Source organism: Rhinolophus sinicus, chromosome 4, assembly GCF_057876585.1.
Source record: "Rhinolophus sinicus isolate RSI-liver-muscle chromosome 4, RSI-T2T, whole genome shotgun sequence".
In the NCBI taxonomy this organism is placed as follows: Eukaryota; Metazoa; Chordata; class Mammalia; order Chiroptera; family Rhinolophidae; genus Rhinolophus; species Rhinolophus sinicus.
This window is the reverse complement of record NC_142504.1, coordinates 85,521,222-85,548,452: the sequence shown is the minus strand read 5'-3', so window position 1 is coordinate 85,548,452 and position 27,231 is coordinate 85,521,222. Positions and strand designations below refer to the sequence as shown.

General features: G+C 36.4%; 1 protein-coding gene across 1 annotated transcript in view; it reads left to right on the top strand.

The window, feature by feature from the left end:
- KLHL14 (kelch like family member 14) overlaps positions 1-23,370 on the top strand; it is a 96,593-nt gene extending 73,223 nt beyond the window's left edge. Inside the window, exons 3-8 of the mRNA XM_019740783.3 lie at positions 728-817; positions 8,583-8,661; positions 15,430-15,620; positions 15,702-15,860; positions 18,590-18,747; positions 21,274-23,370. Of these exons, the coding sequence (XP_019596342.1) occupies positions 728-817; positions 8,583-8,661; positions 15,430-15,620; positions 15,702-15,860; positions 18,590-18,747; positions 21,274-21,414 (818 nt within the window). The 3' untranslated portion in view covers positions 21,415-23,370. The remainder of the gene's footprint in view (positions 1-727; positions 818-8,582; positions 8,662-15,429; positions 15,621-15,701; positions 15,861-18,589; positions 18,748-21,273) is intronic.
- The last annotated feature ends 3,861 nt before the right edge of the window (positions 23,371-27,231 follow it).

Below are 27,231 nucleotides of genomic sequence, written 5' to 3'. Positions count from 1 at the left end.
TCCTTGCAGCCACCACACTGGGGCAGAGCGAAGGGCGCGACGAGGGAAATGAATATTTGTGATGTTTCTGGCAGTTTTTATCTTTGTTACAGAAGAGCTCCTAAGCAGATAGATGGAAAATGTGTGATTGTGCTTCTAATGACATTGTACAGGAAATTAAGCGTATACATTTGGAGAAGGCATTAAATCAGCAGGACCTTAATTTAAAAACTTAAAACTGTATGGAAATTCAGCTTGCTCATTGCTGTGGAATAGAAAGCTACCAAACGCCCTGAGTCTGTTTATGGAAAGATTGGCAGCAAACCATGTTTGGGCAGAGCATCTTACTGGCTCCAAGTGCATGCAGGGTTATTTCTTCCAAGAAGTAACCCCCCAGCCCTGACCATTTGGGAGTGTCAGTCATTGTTTTAGAATGAGATCCCCACCATCAGGCAAGTGAGAAGAACTTAAGAATCAAAAGCAGCGTGACAGGTTGTTCTTGACTAATTTGTGGAATAACATTATGTAAAATTAATCAAAAGGGGTTGGGTTTGCAATAGCTGGGAACACACCACCAAGCCACTGTGGATTGGTGGTTGCCCCGCTCTGCTGCCTAGGCTCACTTCTTCCTTCTGACTTTGTCTCACCTTTTTATACACTTTGGTGAAAGCAATTAACTAGTGAGCCAAGGAGCAAGTCGTAAGATGGAAAATGTCATACCTCTTTTTTTTTCTCTGCTTAATTCCAGTTATGCCATACAACAGTGCCCACCACTGCGTTGTGGAGGTAGAGAACTTCTTGTTTGTGTTGGGCGGAGAGGACCAATGGAACCCTAATGGTAACTATTGAACAACGTAATAGTAGCTGCTCCACAAGTACGCGTGCAATGAAAGGCCATGCATTCTGTAATTACTGTAGAAAGTATATTTCTGCGGAGTAGGGACACATGAAGTAGTCAGTGAATTGGGCTGACAATTGGAGGGAGGGTCAATCACTGACCTAGCAGAGGACTATGCAGTAGAGCGTTCATTCATCGACTGTCTGGGGATTTAGCTTCGCAGTGATGCCCCAGCCCCTCTCCTTATCCATCCCCTGAGAAATGCCACAAGACACATGCACGGACTCCCTAGAGGGTGGCAAGCTGCAGCTATTAAGCATCCTTACCACCTTCTCCACCACTTTTCTCTCATTTTATCAGTATAATAAGGCAGTTTCCATAAATAAGCATTATCTGCTGTGGCGCTACTATACATAACCTTCGCTGAAGTTCTTTTGCAGCATTTCTTTCTTGAGACCCATTCTAGTTGCCTCACCTTTTGCAAGGGCTTCTTCCACAGATCATCCAGCATCCTTCCTGTTAATGTGATTACTGCATAAATTTATTGCAAAGAGAAATTAAACACTTTAACACACTTCGCAAGCCAAAACACAGGGAGAACACTGTGCCTTGCAGAGTACGCAAAATTATCAAGATATTTTTGGAAAGCTTGTACATGAAGGAGGAGTTGCAGTTGTCGCCTTCTGTGTAACAGAGATAATTATGACTGAGAAACTATAAAACAGCTTGCAGGTACACATTTTTACTTTAAAACCCCAGAACATCCAGCTGAAATTACATATACTGCATATATTTTATTGTGAATGGTCTCTTTCAGCATCTGTACCAAGGCAAATTATAGAAAATTGTTACATCTGTTCACTCTAGAAAATCTTAAAGCAAAACAACCCAGGCCACCCTCCAAGAACATTTCTTTGAAGCGAGAGGGACATTCTTTCTCAAGACCTGCAGCTTTGTTGGTTTATATCTTTCAGTGTTGGAAAGGAGACAGTTCCTGGGGGTTGCCAGAAACAGATTCGGAATGAGAGCAAAAATGATGTTTAATACCTCTTCTCTAACTTATCTGTGCAATGGCGGATTTGATATGTTACAAAAAAACAAAAAAAAAACCCTGGCATGCATACAATCCCCTGCAAATAACCCATTTACTGTTTAACCTGTCCTTCCTTAGACGTGATTTCAACTGAATAGAGCATTTGTAAGTAAACATACATGCAGTGCACAGTCAAGTTTATCTAAGCAAAGAATCTGCATTCTTGAAACTTATATCATTTTATTAACTAATGTCACCTGAATAGATTTAATCTAAAAAAAAAAAAAGATTTATAAAAAAGAATCTGCAGAACCATCATGTTGAAGGCCAGATTAAAACTAACACATGACAAAATAAGACTAGAAAGTCATCTTTCTGATGAGGTGCTCTCTCAGCCCACCTCTCTTCCCAGGTGGAATAGGCCTCTGTCAAAATACCAGTTTTGGTGCCATAACTCAGTTTTCACAAAGCACTATGAACCTCCCATTCCTATGAGACAGACCTTCATCAACACCCCCCAAATAACCTCTAATTGCTTCCTGTTCAACTTCTTTCAAACACACAACTGAAAGAATTGGGTAGGGGAATTAAGGAAAGAGTTTAAAGGACATATTCCTTCCTCTAGTCTAGAGAATCAAGATTTATTTTCTTGGAGCTAATTCAGACTCCCATAAAACTGTGCCATTGTACTTCACTGATTTGCCTCCCCCCACCCCAGAAAAGAACACCAATTTGGTTGAAAGCCCTCAATGAATATGCTGTAAGAAAAGGCCATAGAAACACAGCACTGCATTTCCTGCAGGGACACCTTGTACCATCACCATCCAACATTCGACATGTGAAGACCTACATGACACATTCTTGTCAAACCAAAGTACTGAGGCGCTTTTGAAAATTATTATTAACTTGATTTAATATGTCTCTTCTCTTTTGTTTTAGTCACTAGGAGGCTCAGAATTGAATTTTAGTATGACCTTATTTACTGTATTTTAATTTTACTTTTATTCTCAATATGGGCCTGGCAGTTTATTCTCTTTTTATAAGACCCTTTTGAAAACTTTGGGAGTTCCACCTGCAAAGCTGAGTCATCCTGTCCCTGACTTGTTTGGCATGTGAAGGCATTTAGTATAGATCTGGGGAAATGCTGAGGAACCACTTATTCAGGATTGGCTCTCCTAAATAAAGAACTGTTACTCTGTGAGACAAGGAGGCCAGTCTTCTGTCCCCCCATATCATCAGCTGAGACCTTCCCCCAGGTTGGGGTGAGGACAGGCCATGAGGTGGCCTGTTCAGGAGGGCAGTTCTCCAGAGAACCAGCAGCTGTGACCATGAGCACCCAACCGACAGCATGGAGGGAACGGGTGCACCAGTCTGGTAAAGGGACCTGGGCTCGGAACAAAAACATACATTCACCACAATCCCTTCAGCGTTTTCCAGCTAGCTTCACATTCCATCCACTGGTCAACCATAGCTGACATTTTTGGTATTAGCAGTAGTATTTATTGAGTACTCATTTTTTCCAGGAACTGTGCTAAGTGTTCACTTCATCACTTCACTTAACCCTCATAAGTATCTTGTGAGGCCTATTCCATGATGGCTGTAGTTCTACTATGAGAAGACAAAGCATGAAGAGGTCAAATAACTTGCTAGGACACACAGCTTGCAAGAAGCTGAGCTGATCCCAATATAGGTCTGTGTGAATCCAGAGCCTCAGTCTTTAACCACTATATATACTGCCTCCTCAGAAAAAACATATGTATTTGGTTAGATATTAAATAACAGTCATGTTTCTGCCATTGATCTTATGAAATTAGGTCAGCATTTTATCTCAATGGAACGTGGCTTTCACTCGCTAACAAGGAAAACTCTTCATCATTACCCATTTAGAAAACCATGAAGGGAATAATTATCTCAAAGATATGGGATTTTTATGTTATAATACCTCATTCAATCAAAAAATAAGCAATTGATACCAAAACTTATAAAGAATTATAATCCTGTAATAATATATAGCATGCTTTAATTTGATTTCTGGCAAGGAGGAAAAATTAAAATCCATGGGTTCAAATATCATGTGTATGTCAGCTCCAAAGATGAAATCTTCTTAAGTTAACCCTTAGTTCTGAAAATGGTGCCTGAGATGCATGTCCTTTAATGAAATACAAATTTGCAAATATAAGCATATTTCCATATACAAAAAAAAACATTTTTTTCTGCTTAACTATAGCTATTAACTTCCTTTATGTCATTAGTGATAGGAATGCATTGTAATATTCTAATACATGTGCACATATTCTGTCAGTGTCCCAATTTACAGAGGACCAATTGCCAATTGTCACTTACTGATGACTGACTTCCAAAATAATTGCTTACAGGGGATTTCCTTTTCTTCTCACTTCCTTCCCTTCCACCACTGGCTGAAAATTGCCACCCTTTGCTCCATTTCACCTGTCACCTAAGTGATAGTCAGCAATGGCATCATCACAAAAAGAAAAGTGGAAGAAAAATTAGGATAAAATGGAAAAGATGAGAAGAAACTTAGAGTAAAATGTTATCCAAAATTCCCTTGCATATGGCCACCACTCTCAAGCTGCTAAACAGTCTCAATAGAAGTCACAAGGATGGAGTGAATAATTCAATTTTATCTCTCTTCAACACACTAATTCCTTCCTTTATTATCCCTCCTACACATCCTTTACTAACTCCCGAATGGCTTCCTTATTTTTATCTCCCCAGTCCTCCTTCCTTGCCCCTTTTTGGCACCATTGACCCTTCCTCTGGAAGCTCTTTCTTTATCTCACATGCATAGCACACCAGCCAGTGCGTAGCCTTTTCTCTGAGTGAATGCCACTACCATTACAACGAGAGGCAAACATTCTAGCTTCTACCACCAATGCTCAGCATGTGAAGGCACTCTCTGCCCTGTTGCCAAGAGGAGGCAGATGCCTTCTTCCAAATGGAAATTCTAAACCAAATTTCATAGAGAAACATTCTTATACAAGGTGGGCATGTTCTATATTCCTATTAATAGCATTGATCTTCAGATACATCTTGGAATTAACCTTGGAACCTATCAATAATGATATTTTTTTTACAAGGAAATGATTGCAAATTCTGCGAAGACTCCCTTATAAACCAACTCTAGACATAATTATTCCTTGAGTTGGAGCCTCCCTTTGTGGAATCCAAGTCTTTGGGCTCATTCTTACTCCTAGAACTCTTAACTCTTCTTGTACATCCCCAAATAAAATTTAATTTGCTACCTTTGCAGACCATCCAAACCCTCCCAAATGGTCTTTGGAAATCATGATATCACATCAACAAAATCCTTAAATCCTTATAGCCCTTAAACTCTCTTCTGAATGGTTTCTCAACCTCTTTCCTAATCAAAACCTGTCTATAGTCTAAGAGTACTGTTTTCCCAGCCACTCCCTCTAACGGGGACTGGGTTCTCCAACTCCTCATTCTTCACATTATTGGATTACAACACCTGCTGCCCCCTTTTGTGGCAGTTATTCATGGTTTTCCTAGTAATGTCACCTCCTTGGCTTGACCCTACCACTTTTTCACTATCCATCATCCTCTTGTGTCTTTACTTCCCTTCTTACCGAGCTTAGATTCTATTGCCCATCCCTATAATCACACTGCATATACCTCTCTTTCTACTATATTTGTCCATCTCTCTTTCTATTGTATTTGTCTGGTAAAGCCCTGATCTTAATGAAATCCAACTCTCCTCTGCCTCTGGACAACTAAATGTATATCGTGTTTCCCCGAAAATAAGACCTAGTCAGACAATCAGCTCTAATGAGTCTTTTGGAGCAAAAATTAATATAAAACCCTGTATTGTATTGTGTTATGTTATGTTATGTTATGTTATGTTATGTTATGTTATGTTATGTTATGTTATGTTATGTTACGTTATGTTATATTATATTATGTTACATTATATTATGACCCAGTCTTATAGTGAAATAAGACTGGGTCTTATATTAATTTTTACTCCAAAAGATGCATTAGAAATCTATGTAATTTTACTAACAATTGTCACCCCAATAAATTTAATAAAATAAAATTTAAAAAAAAAAAAAAAAAAAAGATTCATTAGAGCTGATTGTCCTGCTAGGTCTTATTTTCAGGGAACCAGTATATAGAAAACCACACAGTCACATTGGCTACGAATGAACCATGCTGCCTACTAGCCAACTCCAGTAAATTTCCTTGGTCAATGCACTCTCCCACCCACCAAGTTAACTATTTCACACCTTCTCTCTCTTCAAGTACCTCTTACTCCTAAACCTCCCTCCTCATTCTCAGTGGTTGGCCTTGCTTCTTAGTTCAATGAAAATAAAAGCAATCATAAGATAAAAATTTTCTTCTTGTTACTACCAAATCTATTCACTTATATCCATGGCTACTAACATATTTTATCTTTTTTCATATTACTGTTTCTGCTCCAATCTTAGGCCTTGTCTTCGTTCCCTTTTGCCTGCTCAAGGACTTTGTAGTACTTCCAAACTTAAAAAACAAAAGAAAATCCTTTTCTCAATGCTGCATCCTCCAGCTATAATCTTCTTCTTTTAATGGCAGAAGTCCTAAGTATTCCCTATCCTCTTGTCTCTGTATTCTTACATCTTAGTCTCTCTTGAGGAGTCCACATTCAGGCTTTCATTCCTCACTCATCTACTGAAGCAACCTTGGTCAAGGCCACCACCAACCTCCATGTTGTCAAATCTTTTGGTTAGTTCTCAGATGTTCACTCTTCTTTTTGAAACACTATTTGATGTGCCTTCAAAAATACCACCCTTTTCCTCATATCTCTGATAGTTGCTTTCCTTTGCTGATTTTTCTTCTGCTACCCCAGGCATCATTCCCAGGACTGATGATCTTGCATTCCATACCTTCTCTTCCATACTCCTAAAGACTTTCATTCTGTTCTATGATATTAAGTATCTCTGGAATAATGACTCCAGAATTGGTACCTGCAGCCTCACTTAGCCAGTGGCCTACCAGACACTTCCGCTTTGAGATCCTTCGGGCCTCTCCAAGCTAAGTCTAAAACAGAACTCATGACTTCTCTCCCAAACCCCCAAACTACTCCTGCCTGGTCTTTCCCACCTCAGCAAATCGAATGAACTTCCATCCAGTTACTCAGGCTAAAAACCTGGCAACCATCTTAATTACTTATTTTTTTGTCATTCCAATATTCAATGCATCAGAAAATTTTATTGGCTCTTCCCATACAATACACCCCACAGCTGATTATATCTCACCACCTACACCTTCATTGAAGGCACCATCAGCTCTTGCCTTGACTATTATAATGGCCTCCTAATAGCCCCTTTGCTTCCAGAATGGCCCCTCTATAGTCTAGTCCTTGCACAGCACCTAGCGTGATCGTTGTAAGAGATAAATTAGACCATGTTTCTTGTTTGCTCCAAACCCTCCCATGGCTTCCTGTTGTTTTTATGACAAAATTCACACTCTTATAGTAGTCCCCAAGGCACACTGTGTTCTGGACCATGACACCTATTTGACTGTTGTCCAAAGCAGCCCAGCATTCTTGCTGGTTTTGAACTCATGACCAGCCCCCAGACTTTACACTCGCCTGCCCCACTGCCTGGGAGGCTCCTTCTGCAGATACCTGCATGGCTTGCAAAAGATATCTGCTGCCATTCTACTTAAACTGGCCTCCCCTCTGTCAATCCCTGCTTTGTTTTTCTTTATAAAAATAAAGAAAATTCATCTCTACTTGATAATACATTATATATTTGTGTATTTATTTACAAGAACAGGGACTTTGCCTTCCTCATTTATCAGTATATTTCCAGAACCTAGAACACATAAGACATATAGTAGACGCTCAGTATATATTTCTGCAATTAATAATTGTCTACACACACACACACACACACACACACACACACACGCACACTTTTGTTTATTCCTGTGGTGAAGTTTGGTACCGGTATTTCCATGTTTAGTTACATGCACATAAACAATAGCAGACTTTTAGAATTAAGACCTCAAGTGTTTCAAATGATTGTCATCTCAGGTGCTACCCAGAAAATAGAATACACTCTTTTCCTTCCATTTCTTGCTTTGTTGTCAATCTGTATTTAAAGTAAGATTCATTTCAATAAGTTGGAGACATTACTGTGCTTCTTAGGCTCAATAGAGAGGATAAGGTGGTTAACCAGCTCCGAGGACTTGTGTATCCCATTCAGCTCACGTTCCTGTGATACTTCACAGGAACTGTGCTTTCCCTGGTATGCAGACACAACTTACATGACTAAATAATGACTACATAGACTAAAACTGATTTCCTAATTCAAATTCTTATGGTAGCGATTGCTATTATTTCCATGGACAGGGAGTGAACTCTACCACTGCTAGAATTCTTGGATCATTAAAAAAAAAAAAACCAGAAATTTTTACCCTCACTTTGGGATAAAACTGGTTTGATAAACATACTTGCTTTTATTATTAAGGTTGATTTATTTTTATTTTGACTCATTTTAAAAAGGCAGAGAAGAGAAGAAAAAAGAAAAGCATTTGAAGTGGCACATTATTTTTCTACTGACTTATTACTTCTCATACCATGTTAGATGGTCCCTCTACTTAATTCATCTGTTCGTTAAACCTGAGACAGAGGCAACTGATAAAAGACTATTAAATGTGCAACACAACAAAGGAATCTAAGTTTTAAGTGTCTCAAATATATTTTTACAGGAAAACACAGTACAAATTTTGTCAGCCGATATGATCCCCGATTTAATAGCTGGATACAACTTCCACCCATGCAAGAAAGGTAAGTGTTTATTTCTTGTGTCTGAAACATTTGTGGCTGCTTTACAGGAAGCATGAAATACTGAATGGTTTTTCCATGATAAGGTATGCTGAATGGAGCCAATGAAAGAGAGATGAGGCAAAATACAAAACTTGGCCTGGCCAATATAGATGAATTGCCTTATGAACTCAATGGAGAAAAATAATCAAATAAATCAATTTTTATCTTAATGCAGAAAGAAAAAATGTATATGACATTTCTTCCTTTATTACATTGTATTGGTTTTTGGCAAGCAGAGCTACAATCTCACTAGCTATCGCATTGTCCTTGGTTATGATATATTTAAATCCTACAATTGAAATATAAAACACCATTCTCACAGTGATGTACATTTTGATGCAGAAATTCCAATGTTAAAGTTTTCAAGTCTCACTGACTCAAACCCTTTACATTTGCCTCCTCAAATATCTTTCCATCATACATTCAAGAACAAGTCATTTGTTAACTTTTTTTAAAAACACGGTCTTTCAAGGTGTCCTCTCATTTTTTATGTATGCAGTGTTTATCTCATCCAATTCTCCTAGCACCAAAGGACAAGATGACAACTACATTTATACATATTTGGCTCTCCTGGCTGTTACTTAGGCATGAGGCCATATCTTAATATGCATATGCAAATTCACATGCTAAATTTTGAATACTTGGTTCTTTTCAAATAATATCTCAACGTCCTCTTGAGCAAATTCTTCTGTTTAATAGTAACAATCATCTACAACTTATTTTCTCTTCTCAATTGAATTATCTAAGAAATAATTATTTTTCTTATTTCCTTCGTGACCCTTCTTCACCTTAACGTTTCCTTGTTTTAAAATATTCAATCAGATTGCACTGAGATCAAATTAGACCCTTAATCATAAATTCCAAGTTAATAAGAAATTTTCAAATCATACCATTCATTCAAAAATGAACATTACTGCAGGAAGACAATATGAATCTATGCTATAAAGAAACTCACTAACTTTCTATTCCCCATAAATACATTAAAGCTTTCTTTCAGGAGACAAAAAGCTATACACTGAAAATGATGAGGCACAATATATTAAAAGGACCACAGGTACTTTTAGGAATGTCTAATTGAAAGGTACCTCAAGAAATTATTGTAAGTCAATTAATATCCTGACAAACTTCTCAATCTTCCTGTTGGTAGCCATGGATACACAAAACACTCCTGGTGGCTTTCCCCTTATTCCTCTCTTTTTGAGGTTATTTCCCAGTAGCTGTTATTGTAGCTGCATCACTTGACCCTTTAATCACAACCATGCAAAAAAGTTTGACTTCAAAAGTATTTTAAAAAGAAACATCAATAACATGTTTGAAATGTCAGCACTTCATCTCCACAGTCCCCTTTGCTGGGGGCTGTACACCGCGATAATTAACCTTCATGCCTAGGGTTTGGGAGGCATAACTCATGTTGCGGTCAATTATCTCACTGTAGAGCCCCTAAGGATGAGAAGTATTGCTGCAAAACCTAATTAGTAATTTTTTTAAAATGTGTATTGTTTACTTGATATTCTATAATGACTTCCTCTGAGGCACTATGGCCTATCATGGCAGGGTCCTACTTAGACAATTTTTAGCAGCTCATTGACCTGATAAAAAGACCTGCCATGGTCTGTCGGCGCCCGGCAGCCACCGTTGACAGGATGGACTGTTTAACGTTTCTTTCTAAGTCATTATGGTATATCATGTCAGGTCCCCAGCAAGAGAAGTTTTTTTTGTTTTTTTTTTTAGATTTAGAACAATCAACTCGATAGACCAAATAAAGAGCTCCTAACAGAGCAGAATGGGAAAAGGCAGATCTCACAAATGCCCAGTCAATCTTCTAGCTCCATATCTCCTTTGGGTTGGTTGACCCAGGCAGCAATCCATAACTTAAAAGGAAATTTTTCTGTGATTGCTGAGCTTCCATTCAAAATAGCAAGTACGATCAGTTACCAGTGTGATCTAATTGGTAATTAAAGTAAAAAGAAAAAAACAACTAAACTAAAAGACACTTTTCTGAACTGAAAAAAAAATTGTTACACATTTAATTGAGTTAATTTTGCGTTGTATAGGTGATGAATCAAACTCACCCCTTCCATTTGCTGCTACCAAACTGCTCAGAAGTTACCAGTGACTGAGAATAGCAGAAACACGCTATAAGCCATATCTGGGGTAACCCATTCTTACAGAACTGGCTGGACAGATTGCTAGGATATCTTACCTAATGAGAGCTTCTAAAAGAATGTAAATAAAAGTGAAGAATACCTTCCTTTTCTGATGGAAAATGGGCACACAGCCTCTAGGCTTACTCAACCATGGGTCAGCTCATGAATTGCATGCCTGCTACCAGTGAATTTACTGAAGGAAATGAGTAGAAAAAATATAAATTTAAATGTCATGTTGATGAGTTATTTTGGTTTCAGATTTAGTATTTGACTCTTCAGTAAGAAGAAGAGGGCAAAAATGAAAACTCAAATCAATAGAAATGACTCAGTGACTAAATTTTTTATAGAAATAGACATCTTAGTTATTAAGTATGGAAATTTTGCTCCCTAGCTAGTCTAGGGGAAAAAAAGCAAAAGAAAAAGCAGTTTGGAGAGCAACCACAAAGCATATATTTCACACAGTAAGTGAAAAGCTAGCAAATGCATCAGAAATGTTTCCAAATTTAACAAGTATGTTTCTAGAAGCCTTACAAGAAACATGTAGACAATATTCCGTTTGAAAAATCTTTTGTTGTTTTTAAGCTGATAATAAAGTTCAAAAATTCAAGCTGAGATAAGCCTATAATGATTTAATCTCATGCTTTAGGATGTAAACTGACCACCCTAAGGGTAAGAAAGGACTTGTAAAAACCTGGGCAATATGCAGGATTCAATGCATGTTTGTGGAAGGTATTGGTAGTTTTTTTAACTTACGTCAGTGTACTGAATATTGCCTCTGGTGGTGGGGTAAGGTAGGTGCTGTAGGGAGAAGAGATGAACAAGTTAAAATACAAATAGTATAATTCCATTAAGGGATCTTTAATAGTAATCAAGTTACTTTTCCAAGAATAGCCTAAACCAGGTGTACGCTGTTCACATGGGGAGGCAGGGCAGGGAGCAGTCCCAAGAGAGATCTGGTATGGAAAAATTTTAGCCTGGAGCAAATGTTCACAGTTGCGGACAGACCACTAACCAGTGTTTCTATAATGTATTTCATGAATTCTCACTTTGGGAATGCAAGGGAATAAAGTCAGAGACTCGGAATCTTCACTACTAGAATTTTCTACCTAAAAAAGGACTTTTCGTCAGGAAGTGAAACCTACTGATTTTTTTTTTTTTTTTTTTTTTTTTTTTCAATTTAGATCCTAACAGTGACACTGTGTGGATAAAGCTAGGAGTACACATAGAGCATCAAATTAAGAACGCCTCAGCTAAAAAGAGCAAGGCTGACTCAGTGTCACAGTGAGGAAGGAAGGCACCAGATCAGGAAAAGTGAGAAAATTGAAATTTAGACTAGATAAAAGGAATTCACACTACCAAAGAGAGCTATTTCTTTTATTCTCCACTATCTAAACTTAAATAGAAGATTCCCATACTAATGGGCATTTTCTCTTCTAGACTAATATATAATGCATAGAAGAACTCAGCACTTTATAACTCACATAGTACAAGTTATTATAAAATGGCCTTTTAGTGAAATTAATAAATTATTTCAGAGGCTCCAAGACCTGTCATAGAATCTTATGGAAAAGGGATAATGACCTACTCTTGTGTCAATGGTACAAAGAAATTTCTATGTACAGATTTTTCTAGACATGTGTCAATCTTTTCAATAAAACATTTTAACTGAGAAGGTAAAAGTACTAGTAAAATAACCTTGACTTATTATATTCAATGAGACAGCAACTGAAATCTGGCTAGAGAAATGGAAGGAGCCAGTAGTCCACCTATATGCACTTACTTTTGCAATTATTTTTAAACCTAATTTTATATTTCAATGAGTTTTTACTCCTCTACACCAGGAAATCCCAATTTTTTTTTTAGGTTTTCATTCTTTTGATATTCTGATTAAAATCTTCCTCCAAACCTTTCTCCATATTCTTCCAAAAAATGCACACTTGCAAAACATATATATGTGTACACACACACACACACACACACACATACACACATTTTATTACAATTTCCAAAGAACTTCATGGACCCCTCAGAAGACAGACCCAGGTTATCAACACTTATTTTATGAAATCTGTCTTTCCTGCTCTTTATTCTCCCTCCTACTTTTTTTCTTCCTCCTTTTTTCCTCATTGTTGTTCTTCATCATCCTTCTGAACTTTCCACAGCACGTATTTTTTTTTCAAAAGCATCAAGAAAATATAGAAAAAGCAAACATAGCCAAAACACTATTCTAAAATTATCAATAATGCTAACAATTTCAGGACTATAAAAAATAATTGACCCATATAATCCACCAATCCCACTTCTGTATATATGTCCAAAGGAACCAAAATCAGTATCTTGGAGAGATGTCTGTGCTCCCATATTTATTGTAACATTATTTACAACAGCCAAGATGTGAGAACAACTTGTGTCTCTCAACAGATAAATGGATTAAAAAAAAAACATAGTGTGTATATACAATAGAATAATATTCAGCCATAGAATTAAAGGACATCCTGCCATTTGTGACAATATGGATGGCACTAAAAATCATTATGCTAAGTGACGTAAGCCAAATGGAGAAAGACAGACACTGTATGATAGCATTTATATATGGAATCAAAAAAAAAAAGTATTGAACTTAAAGACAGAGAGAGTAGAATAGTAGTTGCCAAGGGATAGAGGTGGGGGAAATGGGGAATAGTTGTTCAAATGGGTACAAAATTTTAGTAGTAAGATGAATAAATTCTGAAGATGTACAGCACAGTGACTATAGTTAATAATACTATATTGTATGCTTGAAATTTGCTGAGAGTAGATAGATCTTAAACATTCTCTCAAAAAAAAAAAACTGTGGAGGGAATTATGTCAGGCGATGGACATGTTAATTAACTTCATGGTGGGAATCCTTTCACAATATATGCATAGATTAAATCATCACATTGTGCACTTTAAACATATTGCAATTTTATTTGTCAATGGTACCTCAATAAAGCTGTAAATAATAAAATAAAATAAAACTGAATACATCGCCATCTGTAACATATACCATACCTAGATGGTAATAAAAACCATCCAAATACAAATTAAAGAATTTAGTTACCACTTAACTATTATTAGGAAAATTTATATGCAAACATCTTGATGGCTGATTTTTAAAAACTTCTTATACAGGTAATATTAACTGATGGTTCCCGAGCATGAACAAAATGCTAGACACTATGAGAAGCACTTTACCTGTGTAGTTGCAGATAACCCTGTGAGGAAGGTACCATCATCATTGTCATGCTACAAAGAGTAACCTAAGAGTGAGAGGGGTTCAATGATGTGTCAAGGGCCACATACCCAATAAATCTTAGAGCCAAGCAATCTGTTTCCAGAGACCAAACTGTTAATCAAGGTGCTCTATGCTGCTTCCCAGAAGTTTGAGCACTTTGTAAACACAAATTGGAAACTCTGCAGACCATATAGGTTTACCTGATAAGAACTAATAGGACTCCTCATCTTGCTATTGACATTGACCAAGAGTATTGTCATCAATTTTTATGAAGACGCTTAATTCATCAAATACAAATTATATTCTCTGAGTGGCTTAGCACTTAACAGCTGTACTTTTTCAGTATTTGACCATATGTTATACTTATGAATATATAATTCTGGTAGCATCAATGAAAAAAAAGACGCACAGGGTCAAGGATTTGCTTAAGATTTCAACCTAGTCGTCCTAACTCCAAATTTTTGAGTCTTCTTCAAACGTTTATTCTCCCTCAGGTCTCATATCTTGTTAGTTATTAAGTCTTACATCTTCCTTTAAAATATGTTTTCACCACCCCTTGCCATGTCTTCCTCTAGAACTCTACTTTAGGTCCTCATTAACCACTCCTAGATTTTGGTCTACCTCAGAATTGGTCTCCATGTCTCCAATCCTTTCGACACACCTTGTGTCTTTTGCCTTTGATGGCATAGTGGGATAATTTAATAAATAGCCTCTCTCGAAAAGAGACTAAAATATATCCTATAGCTTTGTACGAATCAACACCAAAAGCTACTAGACAAAATTCCTATAATTGGTTATATAAGAGCAAAATTTCAACATTATATTCAGTTCACAAAAGTTTCTCTATTTGCAGTAGTACTGGGGAGGAGAGGAAAAAAAATGATAATTGAAGAAAATTTTTGATGATGTAGTTCTCTTATAAATTGGGAACAATGACCCTTGAAGGACCATAAAGAAAGTGAATGTCAAGATAATTTATTATTGTTACATTATCTACCTCATTTTTCACTTTGTCTTCCTGAGCTGTGATATCTTTACAGGGTACCAAATATCCCAAACATTAGTGAACACTTTAACAGTGTATCAAAAGCAAGATAAAAAGAACTGAAACAGAGTTGGTGAATTTCTCCTCTACTGTTACTTTAATATCAAAAATGTTAACCATAATGGGCAATGCATATTATTACTATATAAGGTCTCACATTTAGAAGATAGCTATATGTGTAATTTCCAAAGGTTTGTAACCCTTTCTGAAGCAGAATGTACCTCCTTCCCCTGACTGACTGGGTTCCTTTTGTGACTTACGGTGGGTTATTTTCATTGTAGAAGAGCCAGTTTCTATGCATGTCGGTTGGACAAACATTTATACGTTATTGGTGGAAGGAATGAAACCGGCTATTTGTCCAGCGTGGAGTGTTATAACCTAGAAACAAACGAATGGCGATACGTGTCCTCTTTGCCTCAGCCTCTGGCAGCTCATGCAGGAGCAGTGCACAATGGGAAAATATACATTTCAGGCAAGTCATTCCTCCACTTTCTGTTACAAAGTTCAGTTCCAAGACACGTTCTTGACTTGTATGTATATGTTTAATTCACAGGGGGTGTACACAATGGAGAATATGTCCCATGGCTCTATTGCTATGACCCCGTAATGGATGTCTGGGCTCGAAAACAAGACATGAACACAAAACGCGCCATCCACACTTTGGCTGTAATGAATGATCGCTTGTATGCGATTGGAGGAAATCATTTGAAAGGTCTTTTTTTTAAAATCACAATATCATTTGCATCTTGTGTTTCTTGCTAAGGGGGTTTCTCATTAGATAATCATAGTTAACCAAGTAAAAAACATGTTGACCAAATAAAATCTACTCTGTGTAAATTACCAGTACCCTTGGGCAGGCATTTATTTTGGCTCCTCTGCCGATAGTATTAATTTTAAGTTACCACACATATTAAGGATATGAATAATGATGTCTACAGAAAATTAAAAATGAAAGCATTAATAACTGAAAAAGCACAAACAATTTGTTGTAACAATGAATTCAGTAAAATAAATTATTCCTTATCACCAAAGTTATAGTAATGGATTTTTTCCAGAAAATTATTTTCTATAGTAATGTCATAGCTGCACAAAGAAGCTAATACATGATTTTTCTTAAAGAAAACACTGAGAATTTCATGTCTAAATTTAGAATTAACTCTTTTTAGAACCACCTATGATTCTAAAATGTTTTTCTATTTGCTTTTTTAAATAAAAAACTGTTTTAAAGCATAGTATTTTTAGAGCCATGTTTTGGCTTCTTTTCTCCTCCATATTTGTATGTTACTGCAACTTTTTGTAGTGTATGTGCATGTATGTAACACTGAATTTGACAGGAAAGCAGAGAGATCTACGATTTTGAGAATGTTGTTGCTTTGGGCCTCAGTTTCCTCATGTGAAAATGAAGAAACTGGTCTAGTTGGTCTCTAAAATGTCTTTAAGCTCTGACCTTCCATGAACTTTGAAACTGAACTAAAAGAGAAATAGACCATCTGGGAATGGTAGATAAGACCCATCTGTGCATTTATTTTTCAATTAGATATCCTTCTTAAGAAATCGGTTAGACATAGACACTTTTTCTATTTTTCCTAATACATATTTACCCTTAAATATAATAAAGACTGGACAAGTGCAATTTTTATGTAAATATTTCCAAGTTCATAGTCAGTCAGGAATGTCATTTTCCCCATCTAGATGCTCATCTTAGAGTTCTCCCCAGTGGAAGAGGATTACATTTACTGCTGCAATTCTTCTCTTTTTATTCTTTTTCTCTTTCACTGGTGCTCCTTCATTTCAATCCATACACCATTCCTTTACATCAATATATTTTATATCACCTTTGTAGCTTTCTGCATTAAAATATGATTTCTACTAATTTCTTTGTACAAGAGTACCTAATTATTTTAGAAAATTTTATATTTGTGGTTACACTTGGACAGAAAAGACATGGGTAATGACAACTTAAATGAAAAATAGCACACACACATCAAAATTAGGTTGGTTCAGGGAGGTATTGTGGCATAGAGGGAAGGGTATGGACTTTGCACCTAAGCTTCGGTTTGAATCCCAGTTATTTACTTACAGTTGCGTAGTCTTACTCAAGACATTTAACCTCATGTCTATAAAATCAAAATAATGATTCTTTCCTAGGTGGTTGTAAGGATTACAGTCAACAAATATATGTGCTTGATACAGAGAATGCACATACATCCTCATATGATGCCACTAGAAGCTTAGAACCAAGAATTTGCCCAAATCTTCATTCCAAGTATATATACTTCAAAAATTTCATCAGTTATCTTAATGTTAAGGAAAGGAATATATCACAGAGTTGCATTAAATACATTGCTCTATTGTTCCCAAATCTATGTGATTCATGTAAAAAGTTAGTGGCCTGAAATAATCTGTCTGCCTCTTTAACAATGAAAATTATTCTACTTTTTGGTCTACCTTTTCAATTAATTTGAAGAGTCCAGTCTGTTGGTTAATTTAGTATATGCATTTTAATTGTCAGCTAGCAAATTTGGTTTACTCAGTGACCAAGAAGCTCCCACTAGGGATTTTGAATTCCCTAAATTAAAGGCAGGGATCCCATAGAGTCTGGGAACCTAAGCTGTTCTCTGTGACCTAGTGACTGCTCCAGCCACTAAGAATAACTTTATCAGAAGTTAGAGGAGAAGCCCTTCAGTGAACGTTAACCCCCTACTCAAAACCTGATCCTTAGTAGATATGGAAACTGTTTATATAATCATAGCTGATTATAAACATAGTTGGCTGTCAAAAAGGTAAAAAATTCTGAACAACATATTTTTAACTAGTTAAAACACTTTGAGAGAGTTAAATATTTGTTTGAGAAAAGCAATATAGCTTAATCTGTGAAAGTGTAAACTTTGAAGCCTGTTCACTTGGATTCGAATCTCAGCTTATTTACTTACTGGCCATGTGACTTACTCAAGTCATTAACTGTCACTGTTCCTCAGTTTCCTTATCTATAAAATGAATAAAATGGTATACCTATCTTATAGGATGATTGAGGGGATTAAATGAGTTCATTTGTATAAAGCATTTAGTAGAAAACAAACAGCTTATTGAAAGTACTCCATAAAATGCTTGCTTTAACTATGATTATTTTAAACCTTTTAAACAAGGTATTAATAAACCATTTTTAATAAGGTCTACCACTGTATAATCAACCAATGATATCTTTACCAATGACATCTAGTTAGGTATTCTTGCTTAGAATTAATTTGAAACACTAGAGTTGGATTTTTTTGTTTGTTTTAGGTCTTCCTGACGTATTTCCTAATTTCACCAGAAAATGTGTCTTCAAATACATAGTGATCTACTTCTTGGCTCTAGACCTTTTTTTAAAGGAAGTTCTAGACTTAAATTGGGACCCTGAGAGTTTATTCTTTTGTGATTCCATTTTGATATGTCACTTAGGTTTCTCCCACCTTGATGTAATGCTCGTGGAGTGCTATGACCCAAAAGGTGACCAGTGGAATATTCTCCAAACTCCCATTTTGGAGGGTCGAAGTGGTCCTGGCTGTGCAGTACTTGATGACAGCATTTACCTTGTGGGAGGCTACAGTTGGAGTATGGTACGTGCCCACATTGAACTTCTCCTGCTCCTTTCTGTTTGTGCTTTTTGTTTCCCTCAAAATGTGTTATCACCCACACATGTACCTTTTAAGGGCACCACGCTTATATGCAAGCAGTAAATTACTTTAAGTAATAAAATAGAATCAGTATGGTTGCTGTAGAACTGATTTCCTCTCTGAGCAACTGTATCATAAAATGGGGTAGGTTTCTGTTTCTTTTCCATCCCTATGCTTATGTGATTCTGGCTTTCCAACTAAAACTCAGACTTGTAGTGATTTTACAAATGTTCTGTTGGAATCGAAAAGGAGAGGGAGAGGCCGGATGCCTCAGTTGGTTAGAGCACAAGCTCTTAACAACAAGGTTACTGGTTCAACCATTCCCTCATGGGATGGTGCGCTGCACCCCCTGCAACTAAAGATTAAAAACAGTGACTGGACTTGGAGCTGAGCTGCGCCCTCCACAACTAGATTGAAGGACAACAGCTTGGAGCTGATGGGCCCTGGAGAAACACACTGTTCCCCAATAAAAAAATTTTAAAAAAAGAAAAAGAAAAAAAAGAAATCAAACAGGAAAGTCTGAAAAGTTTCTGACCAGTAAGACATGAAAAATAGAAATTAATTGTAAAATACCCACCATTTTATTTAGGATTGTAATTTGCAATTGTGTTTCATCCGCCCACCCCTTTTTCATTAAAATTTCCAAACATACACCAAAATTGAGAGTACAGTGGGCCCTCATTTATACATCATCCAACTTCAACATCCATCAACATTTGCCATACTTACTTCAGTTATCCTTCCTTTAAATTTTTTTTACTAAAGTAATTTGAATCAAATTCTAGACATCATAGTTTTTCACTCTAAATGTGTCAGTATTTATCTTTAAAAAAATCATTCATGTAGGTAAACACACTATCATCATCAGAACCAACAAAATTAACGATAATTCTTTTATATCCATATTTAAATTTTTCCTATTCACTTGAAAAAAAACGTTTTCAAATTGACATGTTCAAAACAGGATCCAACAAGTCTGACTTGTACTAGTTATCTCTTTTACATCTTCTGCAAGTGGGAAAATTACCCCTCCCCCACTTCTTGTTCCATACCCTTGATTTGTTGAAAAAGTAAGGTGAGTTACCATATAGAATATCCAACACTCTGAAATTAGCTAATTACTTCCTTGTGCTGTCACTTAAAATAGTCCTGTCTCCATATTTCCTACAGACTGGAAGTTAGAGATAAGGCCAGAATTAAGTTCAGCTCTTCTCTTTTTCAAAATTTCTTTTGTTATCTATTTATTTTTGGCAAGAACACTTAAGGCGGTGGCTCTCTACTTCAAACTGCATCACATCAGGAGACACTTAGGGTCTAGTGGTCTACATACTCACCTTTTAAATGACGACTTATTATATTTTAACTATTTATATTGTTGGTTTATAAGGTTAATTTTGGGTTTTAATAATATCAGTTTTATTGCTTTTTCATCAAACAAGGTAGTTATATAAAGTTTGGGGGGAGCTTTAAAAAGTTCTTAGTTATGTGGAGGCAAATATAGAGAGAGGGTGCCAAAAAAAATGTATACACATTGTAAGAAAAGAAAGGAAAGGAAAACTACATTAAACCGTAATATTCAATATGCACCGATAACAAAAGATGAATACCACTTCTGCAATTACAAGAGGTGCTCAAAGTGGTTACCATCAGCATAATTTTAATACAGTTTTTTCCTTTCTTAAAATTTCTATACATTTTTTGGCACCCGCGGTATATGTAACTAGATATTTGTACATGTGCTTTTTCATTGGTGCAAATTGCTGTCTACAAGAGTATATATGTTTGGGACCAGACTATAGGAGTACACTTTCAGAAAATGTTAGATTGGTTGGGAATTTTCTTTGGTTTTTTGCCTATGATAAAAACAAAGCTGCTTTTGTTTGGGAATGGAAATGTTATACAAGCACTAGCCCCAGACGTTGACAAAAGAAACAAGATTAAAGACATTTTTATTTCTCATGTGGCCTCTTGAGGAAAAATAAATAAATTAATGTGTGAAGAAGTTGGCAAGCCTTCATTTCCAGTTTATTTTAAACTGGCTTTGCACCCCAGCTCCAATTCTCTACAGTAATAAAATAAAAATGGAAAAGTTGAGGCAACAATCTAAAATCTAATTTACTTCAATTATTCAAATATTTAAGGTGAGGTTTTTTTGTGTGTTTTTTTAACTTAAACCAGGTGGATAATTTCTATTTTTTGGTCAATTATTTTAAGGAATTTGTTGATCATCCAGGATGATCTAAGTACTTCACTTCTATGTCACACACACACACAAACAGATTTTGAAATCTTGTCGATCTCAAATTTTCCTTTGCAATAAAACAGTTTAAAATCCACTGCTTTCATTTGGAGTTTTTAAGCAAGAGCAGATAACTGGTATTTTCTTTCCACTGTAAATGTGATAAATAAGGTTGTCGTTGCACTTCTCCAAACGTTCTTTCTTAAGTGCACCCTGCTTTGCCATTACAGGGGGCCTACAAGTCCTCTACAATATGCTATTGTCCAGAAAAAGGCACCTGGACAGAACTGGAAGGAGATGTAGCAGAACCACTGGCAGGCCCAGCCTGTGCAACAGTTATCCTGCCTGCCTGTGTACCTTACAACAAATAACACCAGGAAGCCCTGGAATGAACAGTATCACATTCTAGGAAACAAGGACAGGTGACATCACTATTATTCTAGGAACAATGTATTCCAATGGTACAACTGCCGAAACTCACCCTTGGTTGCTGATGATTTCCAAGTAACTACAAGAGAAAAAAGACCTGTTCTTGAACAGATACTATGTCTGTAACTTGGATCACGCCAAACTTCCTTTGGTGACAGACTCCCATTTCAAACTGGTTTTAACTTGTCCCAGCTTTACAAAAACTCCTCACGTGGATCTTAACTTTCAAAAGGAGAAAGATAAAATACAGAAGCGTGCCCCCAGAGAGACCGAAGATCAGTATTGTGCATTGTCGTCTAGCTGCATGTGAGCTATGTTGAAGTTTTGGGGATATTGTGTTCATTAATATTCAAAATTGGACCCACTAAAATACTTAACCTGCATTACAGAAATTGCCACTTGATTCTATATTCCTAACCTGTGGCTACTTCACAGACTCCATAGGCAACACAGTTAGAGAAAACCATGTAAGATTACAGAGAAACATTTTTATTTCTATATAACTTTATTTCATATACCTTCTGCCCCTTACAGCATCTTATGGGGTCAGAGAAGAGAAAGGTGTTGGCTCTCGCAGCAATTGCTTTCTGCCCTGTAGGCTCTAGGTTAGGCAGAGTTATCGTTTCTGTGTCCTTAATTTTACTGAAAGATTAAAAACAAAATACACTTTGTCACTATTCAGTTCACGGAGGCTTTCTCATTTTTTGCAGTATATAAATAAGTAGAGAACACACCTGTTATTTGTTTCAAATGTTAGAACTGACAGACAGTCATAAAATATTGAAGAGATTCTATTGGACAACACCTCTGACCCAAACTTACACAATGAAAACTGAGAGATTGCTTTCAGGAATTTAGGGACAAAAAGAAAGGATAGTTTAAGTACAGTCCCAGCTGTCTCCATGTCCCTAAAACATACAACTTAAAAGAGCCACAGGAGCAAATTATAGCTCCTAACAAATATTTCCCTCTCTTCCTCACCTTGGCTCTAGATTTGGCTCTAGAAAAACACATGTCTTACCCTGACTATTCCCCGAACTCATCATATGTGTTTGTAATCACCAGAGATGCCTGGGTTCAGTTAAATGAGCAATTCCATGTTGTCTTTAGGAGCCTAAGAAACAGAAGCAGAAGGTCAGCAGAGTATGATATCCTCTCAGTGTGGCCAGTCAAAAGAATAAAACTGGCACGAATTTGATTTTCAAGCTCTTCAGAGCTGGATAAACATCCATTAGGAGTAAATAAAAGCCTAAAATATTATTTCAATCACCCAGAGATGTTGACTCCCTCAACAAATGTGTCATTCAAAACAACACCATGGGGAAGCCACAGATTAAAAATGCCTCGTGATAAGCTTTCACTGCAGAGAATGTCGAGATGGAATCCGATGCCGTTTCTACAGTACAGTGCAATCTTTGTTGTTTTTGTATTTATTTGTATGTTCAGATCCAAAGGATCCGTTGTAAAAATATATATAAATATATATCCAGTGCAATCAACTTTCATTTCTTTTTCCTTGAAAACATATGAATATATAGAAAGAAAGAAAGCTACAGTGCTTTGTGGGAAAATCCCAGCTGATATCACAAAGAGAACAAGGTCTGCTTCAGAACGTTTTATCATCAACTATCACCATTTCATCCGAACATCACAGTTTATACAAGGATATTTGCTTTCCTTAGACTTGTTCTTCATTTATTTTTTATTTCTAACCAAAATAAATAAAAACATTTATGAGAACTATAAGCAAAGCTTTCTGTATTTCAGAAAGACACAAACTATTAGAAAGTGAAAAGTGAATAAATAAGTCACAGATGATGTAAATTTTGTACAGTATTAGAATGTGTAAATGAAGCTTGCTTGGAAGGGGAAAACTTTAAATAAAAACTTTATGTACTAATTCATCTGTCTTTCATATTCTTACTTATAAAGCATATGTATAAATCTCTACATTGAATTGTTTGAAGGTTTGTAATACTTTGTAAATGCTTAAATATATTTGTTCTGCAGATGTACTTTACAAGTTTACTTAGTTTCCTGGCAATTTATAAATGTATACAGTATGGACAATGCTAAAATTTATGGAATGCTTCAGGGAAAATGTTGTGAGTTAAAAATCATGAGTTGAGTTTGATTGTTCCACTCTTAAGAGTGTTACAATAACGCATAACTATTCAAGATCTAATAATACCATATTTACAGAAATTATTAGAAGCCCCATATGTATTAAGCAATACTTGCACACTTTCTAAAGACTAAGTGGACCACACATTTAATTAGATAAATTCTTTAAATACATACTATTTCATTTCTTTTTCTTTTTAAAAATCTGAACAGTAAGTTGTACAGGGCAAGTAAAGAGGCTGTGGGAGACAATAGGGGAAACTGAGGCATGTATCTGAGGTAGTAGTTGGGCAACCTTCCAAGTAAAGAGCTAGGAGGTGGTAGAAGCTACTTCCTGAAGCTTGCAAGCTAGTAAGAATTTACTTTAATGCTTCCCAGACATATCTACCATTGTTGACAATTAAACTCACAATTATAGGCTCGTTTGATCCTCCCTAGTATTCCACGAAAGCAAAGGCAATGGGGTTTCTGTCTTCCATTGGCTCTTCACCTCACCATGCTAGCATAGCATACTAGAAAAAGGCTCCTCTCTATGGCAGCTTCCATTACCACCTTCTCCAGAGCTAGTGGCTGCTTGATGCACGGCTTCTTCCAAATGCCCTGAATCCCCAAAATCTCTAGTGCTGACCTGATACCATGAGCAGTTTAGTGCGTATACTTGTCTTTTTCCTAATCTCAAGGAACCACCTATTTTAGCTCCATAACTAGACTGTCTAACGCTGGGAGAGTGAACATTGGGACCAGAGTTTTTAATTAATTAAACTGTATTTGTAGACTTAAAGTTAAAACTTGCATGTGTTCTCCCCTATTAAGGCCAAAAATTATATTTTCCCAGCTGCTTGACCCTTACATCACTTAACAAATTGTCATCATTATCCACAGCGTAAGTATCAAGTATTTATTGAGCATATCCCAAAAGGTATCCCAAAAATGCCAGAGTTCTCATTAAACTAGTTTCTCTACGTCAAAATATTGTTTAAATGAATGAGCAAATGGGCCAAAATAGGATTGGTAAAACATTCCAAAGCCAATTAATATACATTGGTGTTATCGTGATAGGTAGACTGAGTTCCCAGAGATACGTAGGATAAAAGGTAGATCATGACTGATCAAGCCTGACTTCCTAGAAGCGCCTGACCTAGAGGACATTGAAACTTTGATAGAAAACAAAATGGCAGTGAGAAGCAGAAAGGCCAATATAAGAAGGAAATATCCAAATAGTGTGTTTGCTTTGTGTAGCTGTAGCTGAATAGCACAGCTCTGGATAGTGCAATAGGTATAGACCAAGTATGGGATGGGGTTCCTTCGTGGTGGTACCCTACACTTGTTGACTCTACAGGCTTAGTGCAATAACAAAAGGTGCAATTCGAGAGATGCATATGAAATATGTGCTTCAAGAATACAACACAGTGGTATAGGAATAAGGAGATAAAATCTCCTACAAATTGAAGCTTAAGAGGCTTATTCTATTCTACTCCTTTTTTTAATTTTTATTAAAAATATAACATACAATATTATATTAGTTTCAGGGGTGCAGCATAGTTATTCAACATTTATAAGCCTAATGAAGTGACTGCCATGATAAGTCCAGCAGCCATCTGGCACTGTACCACACTATCATAGTATTATTGACTATATTCACCACGCTGTACATTACATCCCTGTGACTTATGTATTTTATACCTGGATATTTGGACCTATTATTCCCCATCCCCTTTCCCTACCGTTTTTCAGTTTATCAATTACAGTTGACATTCAGTATTATTTTATATTAATTTCAGGTGTACAGCATATGGTTAGACAATTATATAGTTTAAGAAGTGATCCCCCTGACTAATCTAGTACCCACCCAACACTATACATAGTTATTACCATACTATTGACTATATTCCCTGTGCTTTACTTTATATCCTAATGACTATTTTGTAACTACAAGTTTGTGCTTTTTAATCCCTTCACCCTACTTCTAACCCCCACCCCCGCCGCCTATCACTCCAACAAATCTAGTACCCATCTGGCACCATACATACTTATTACAATATTATGGACTATATCCCTTATGTTATACCCTACATACCCATAACTAATTTGTAATAACCAATATGTACTTTGTAATCCCTTCCCCTTCTTTCACTCACACCCCCAACCCTCCTCCCATCTGGCAACCATCAAACTGTTTTCTGTATGAGTTTTTTCTGTTTTTTTGTTAATTTTGTTCTTACATTCCACATATAAGCAAAATCATTGCGTCTGTCTTTCTCCATCTGACATACTTTACTCAGCACAAACACCCTCCAAGTCCATCCATGCCACCACAGATGGCAAGAACCCATTTCCTTCCATGGCCAACCACTATTCCATTATTCCTCGTATATGTGTACCACTTTTTCTTTATCCATTCTTCCACCAATGGACACCCAGGCTGCCTCCACATCTTGGCCATTGTAAGCAATGCCACAATGAACATATATATGCACACGTCCCCTCAAAGTAGCATTTGGGTTTCTTCAGATAAATATCCTAAAGTGGGGTTACTGGGTCATCCATTGTCTCTTCTTATAGACTTTGTTTTAAAGTCCATTCCCTGTAGTATAAGTATTGAAACCCCAGCTTTTTTGTGTGTGTTTTTTTCATTTACATTTTAATAAAATATCTTTTTCCATCCCTTTACTTTCTGTCTGTCTGTGTCTTTCAAGCTTAAGTGAGTCTCTTCTAGGCAGCATATAAGAGTTTTATTTTCTTATCCATTCAGCCCTCCTATGTCTTTGATTGGAGCATTTAATCTATTTACATTGAAAGTAATTACTGATAGAAATGTAGCTATTGCTGTTTTATTATTCATAATTTTGATTTTTTTTTTCCATCTTACAGTCCTTCTAACATTCCTTATAATACTGGTTTTGTGTTGATGAAATCCTTTAGCTTTTTCTTGTCTGGAAAGGTCTTTATCTGTCCTTATATTTTAAATAATAGCCTTGCTGGATAGAGTAATCTTGGTTGTAGGTCCTTGCTTTTCATCACACTGAGTATCTTCTGCTAATCCCTTCTGGCCTGCAAAGTTTCTGCTGAGAAATCAGCTGACAGTCTTATCGGAGCGGCCTTATAAGTTACTAATTGCCTTTCTCTCTCTGCTTTTAGGACTCTCTTTTTGTCTTTAACCTTTGCCATTTTAATTATAATGTGTCTAGGTGTGGGGCTATTTGGGTTCATTCTGTTTGGGACTCTGCACTTCCTGGACTTGTGTGTCTATTTCCTTCACCAGGTTAGGAAAGTTTTCAGTCATTATTTCTTTAAATAGGTTCTCAATATCTTGCTTTCTCTCTTCTTCTGGTACCCCCATGATGCAAATGTTATTACACTTCATATTGTCGCAGAGGCCTCGTAAACTATCCTCATTTTTTTGGATTCTTTTTGCTGTTCCAATTGGGTGTTTTCTGCTACCTTGTCTTCCAAATCATTGATTCAATCCTCTGCTTTATCCAGTCTGCTGGTGATTCCTTCTGGTGCATTCTTAAATAATATTTAAGTTATTGTATTCTTCACATCTGACTGGTTTTTGTTTTTTTGTTCGTTTTATGGTTTCTATGTCTTTTTTATATGTTTACTGTCTCTTTGTTGAAATTTCCACTAAGTTC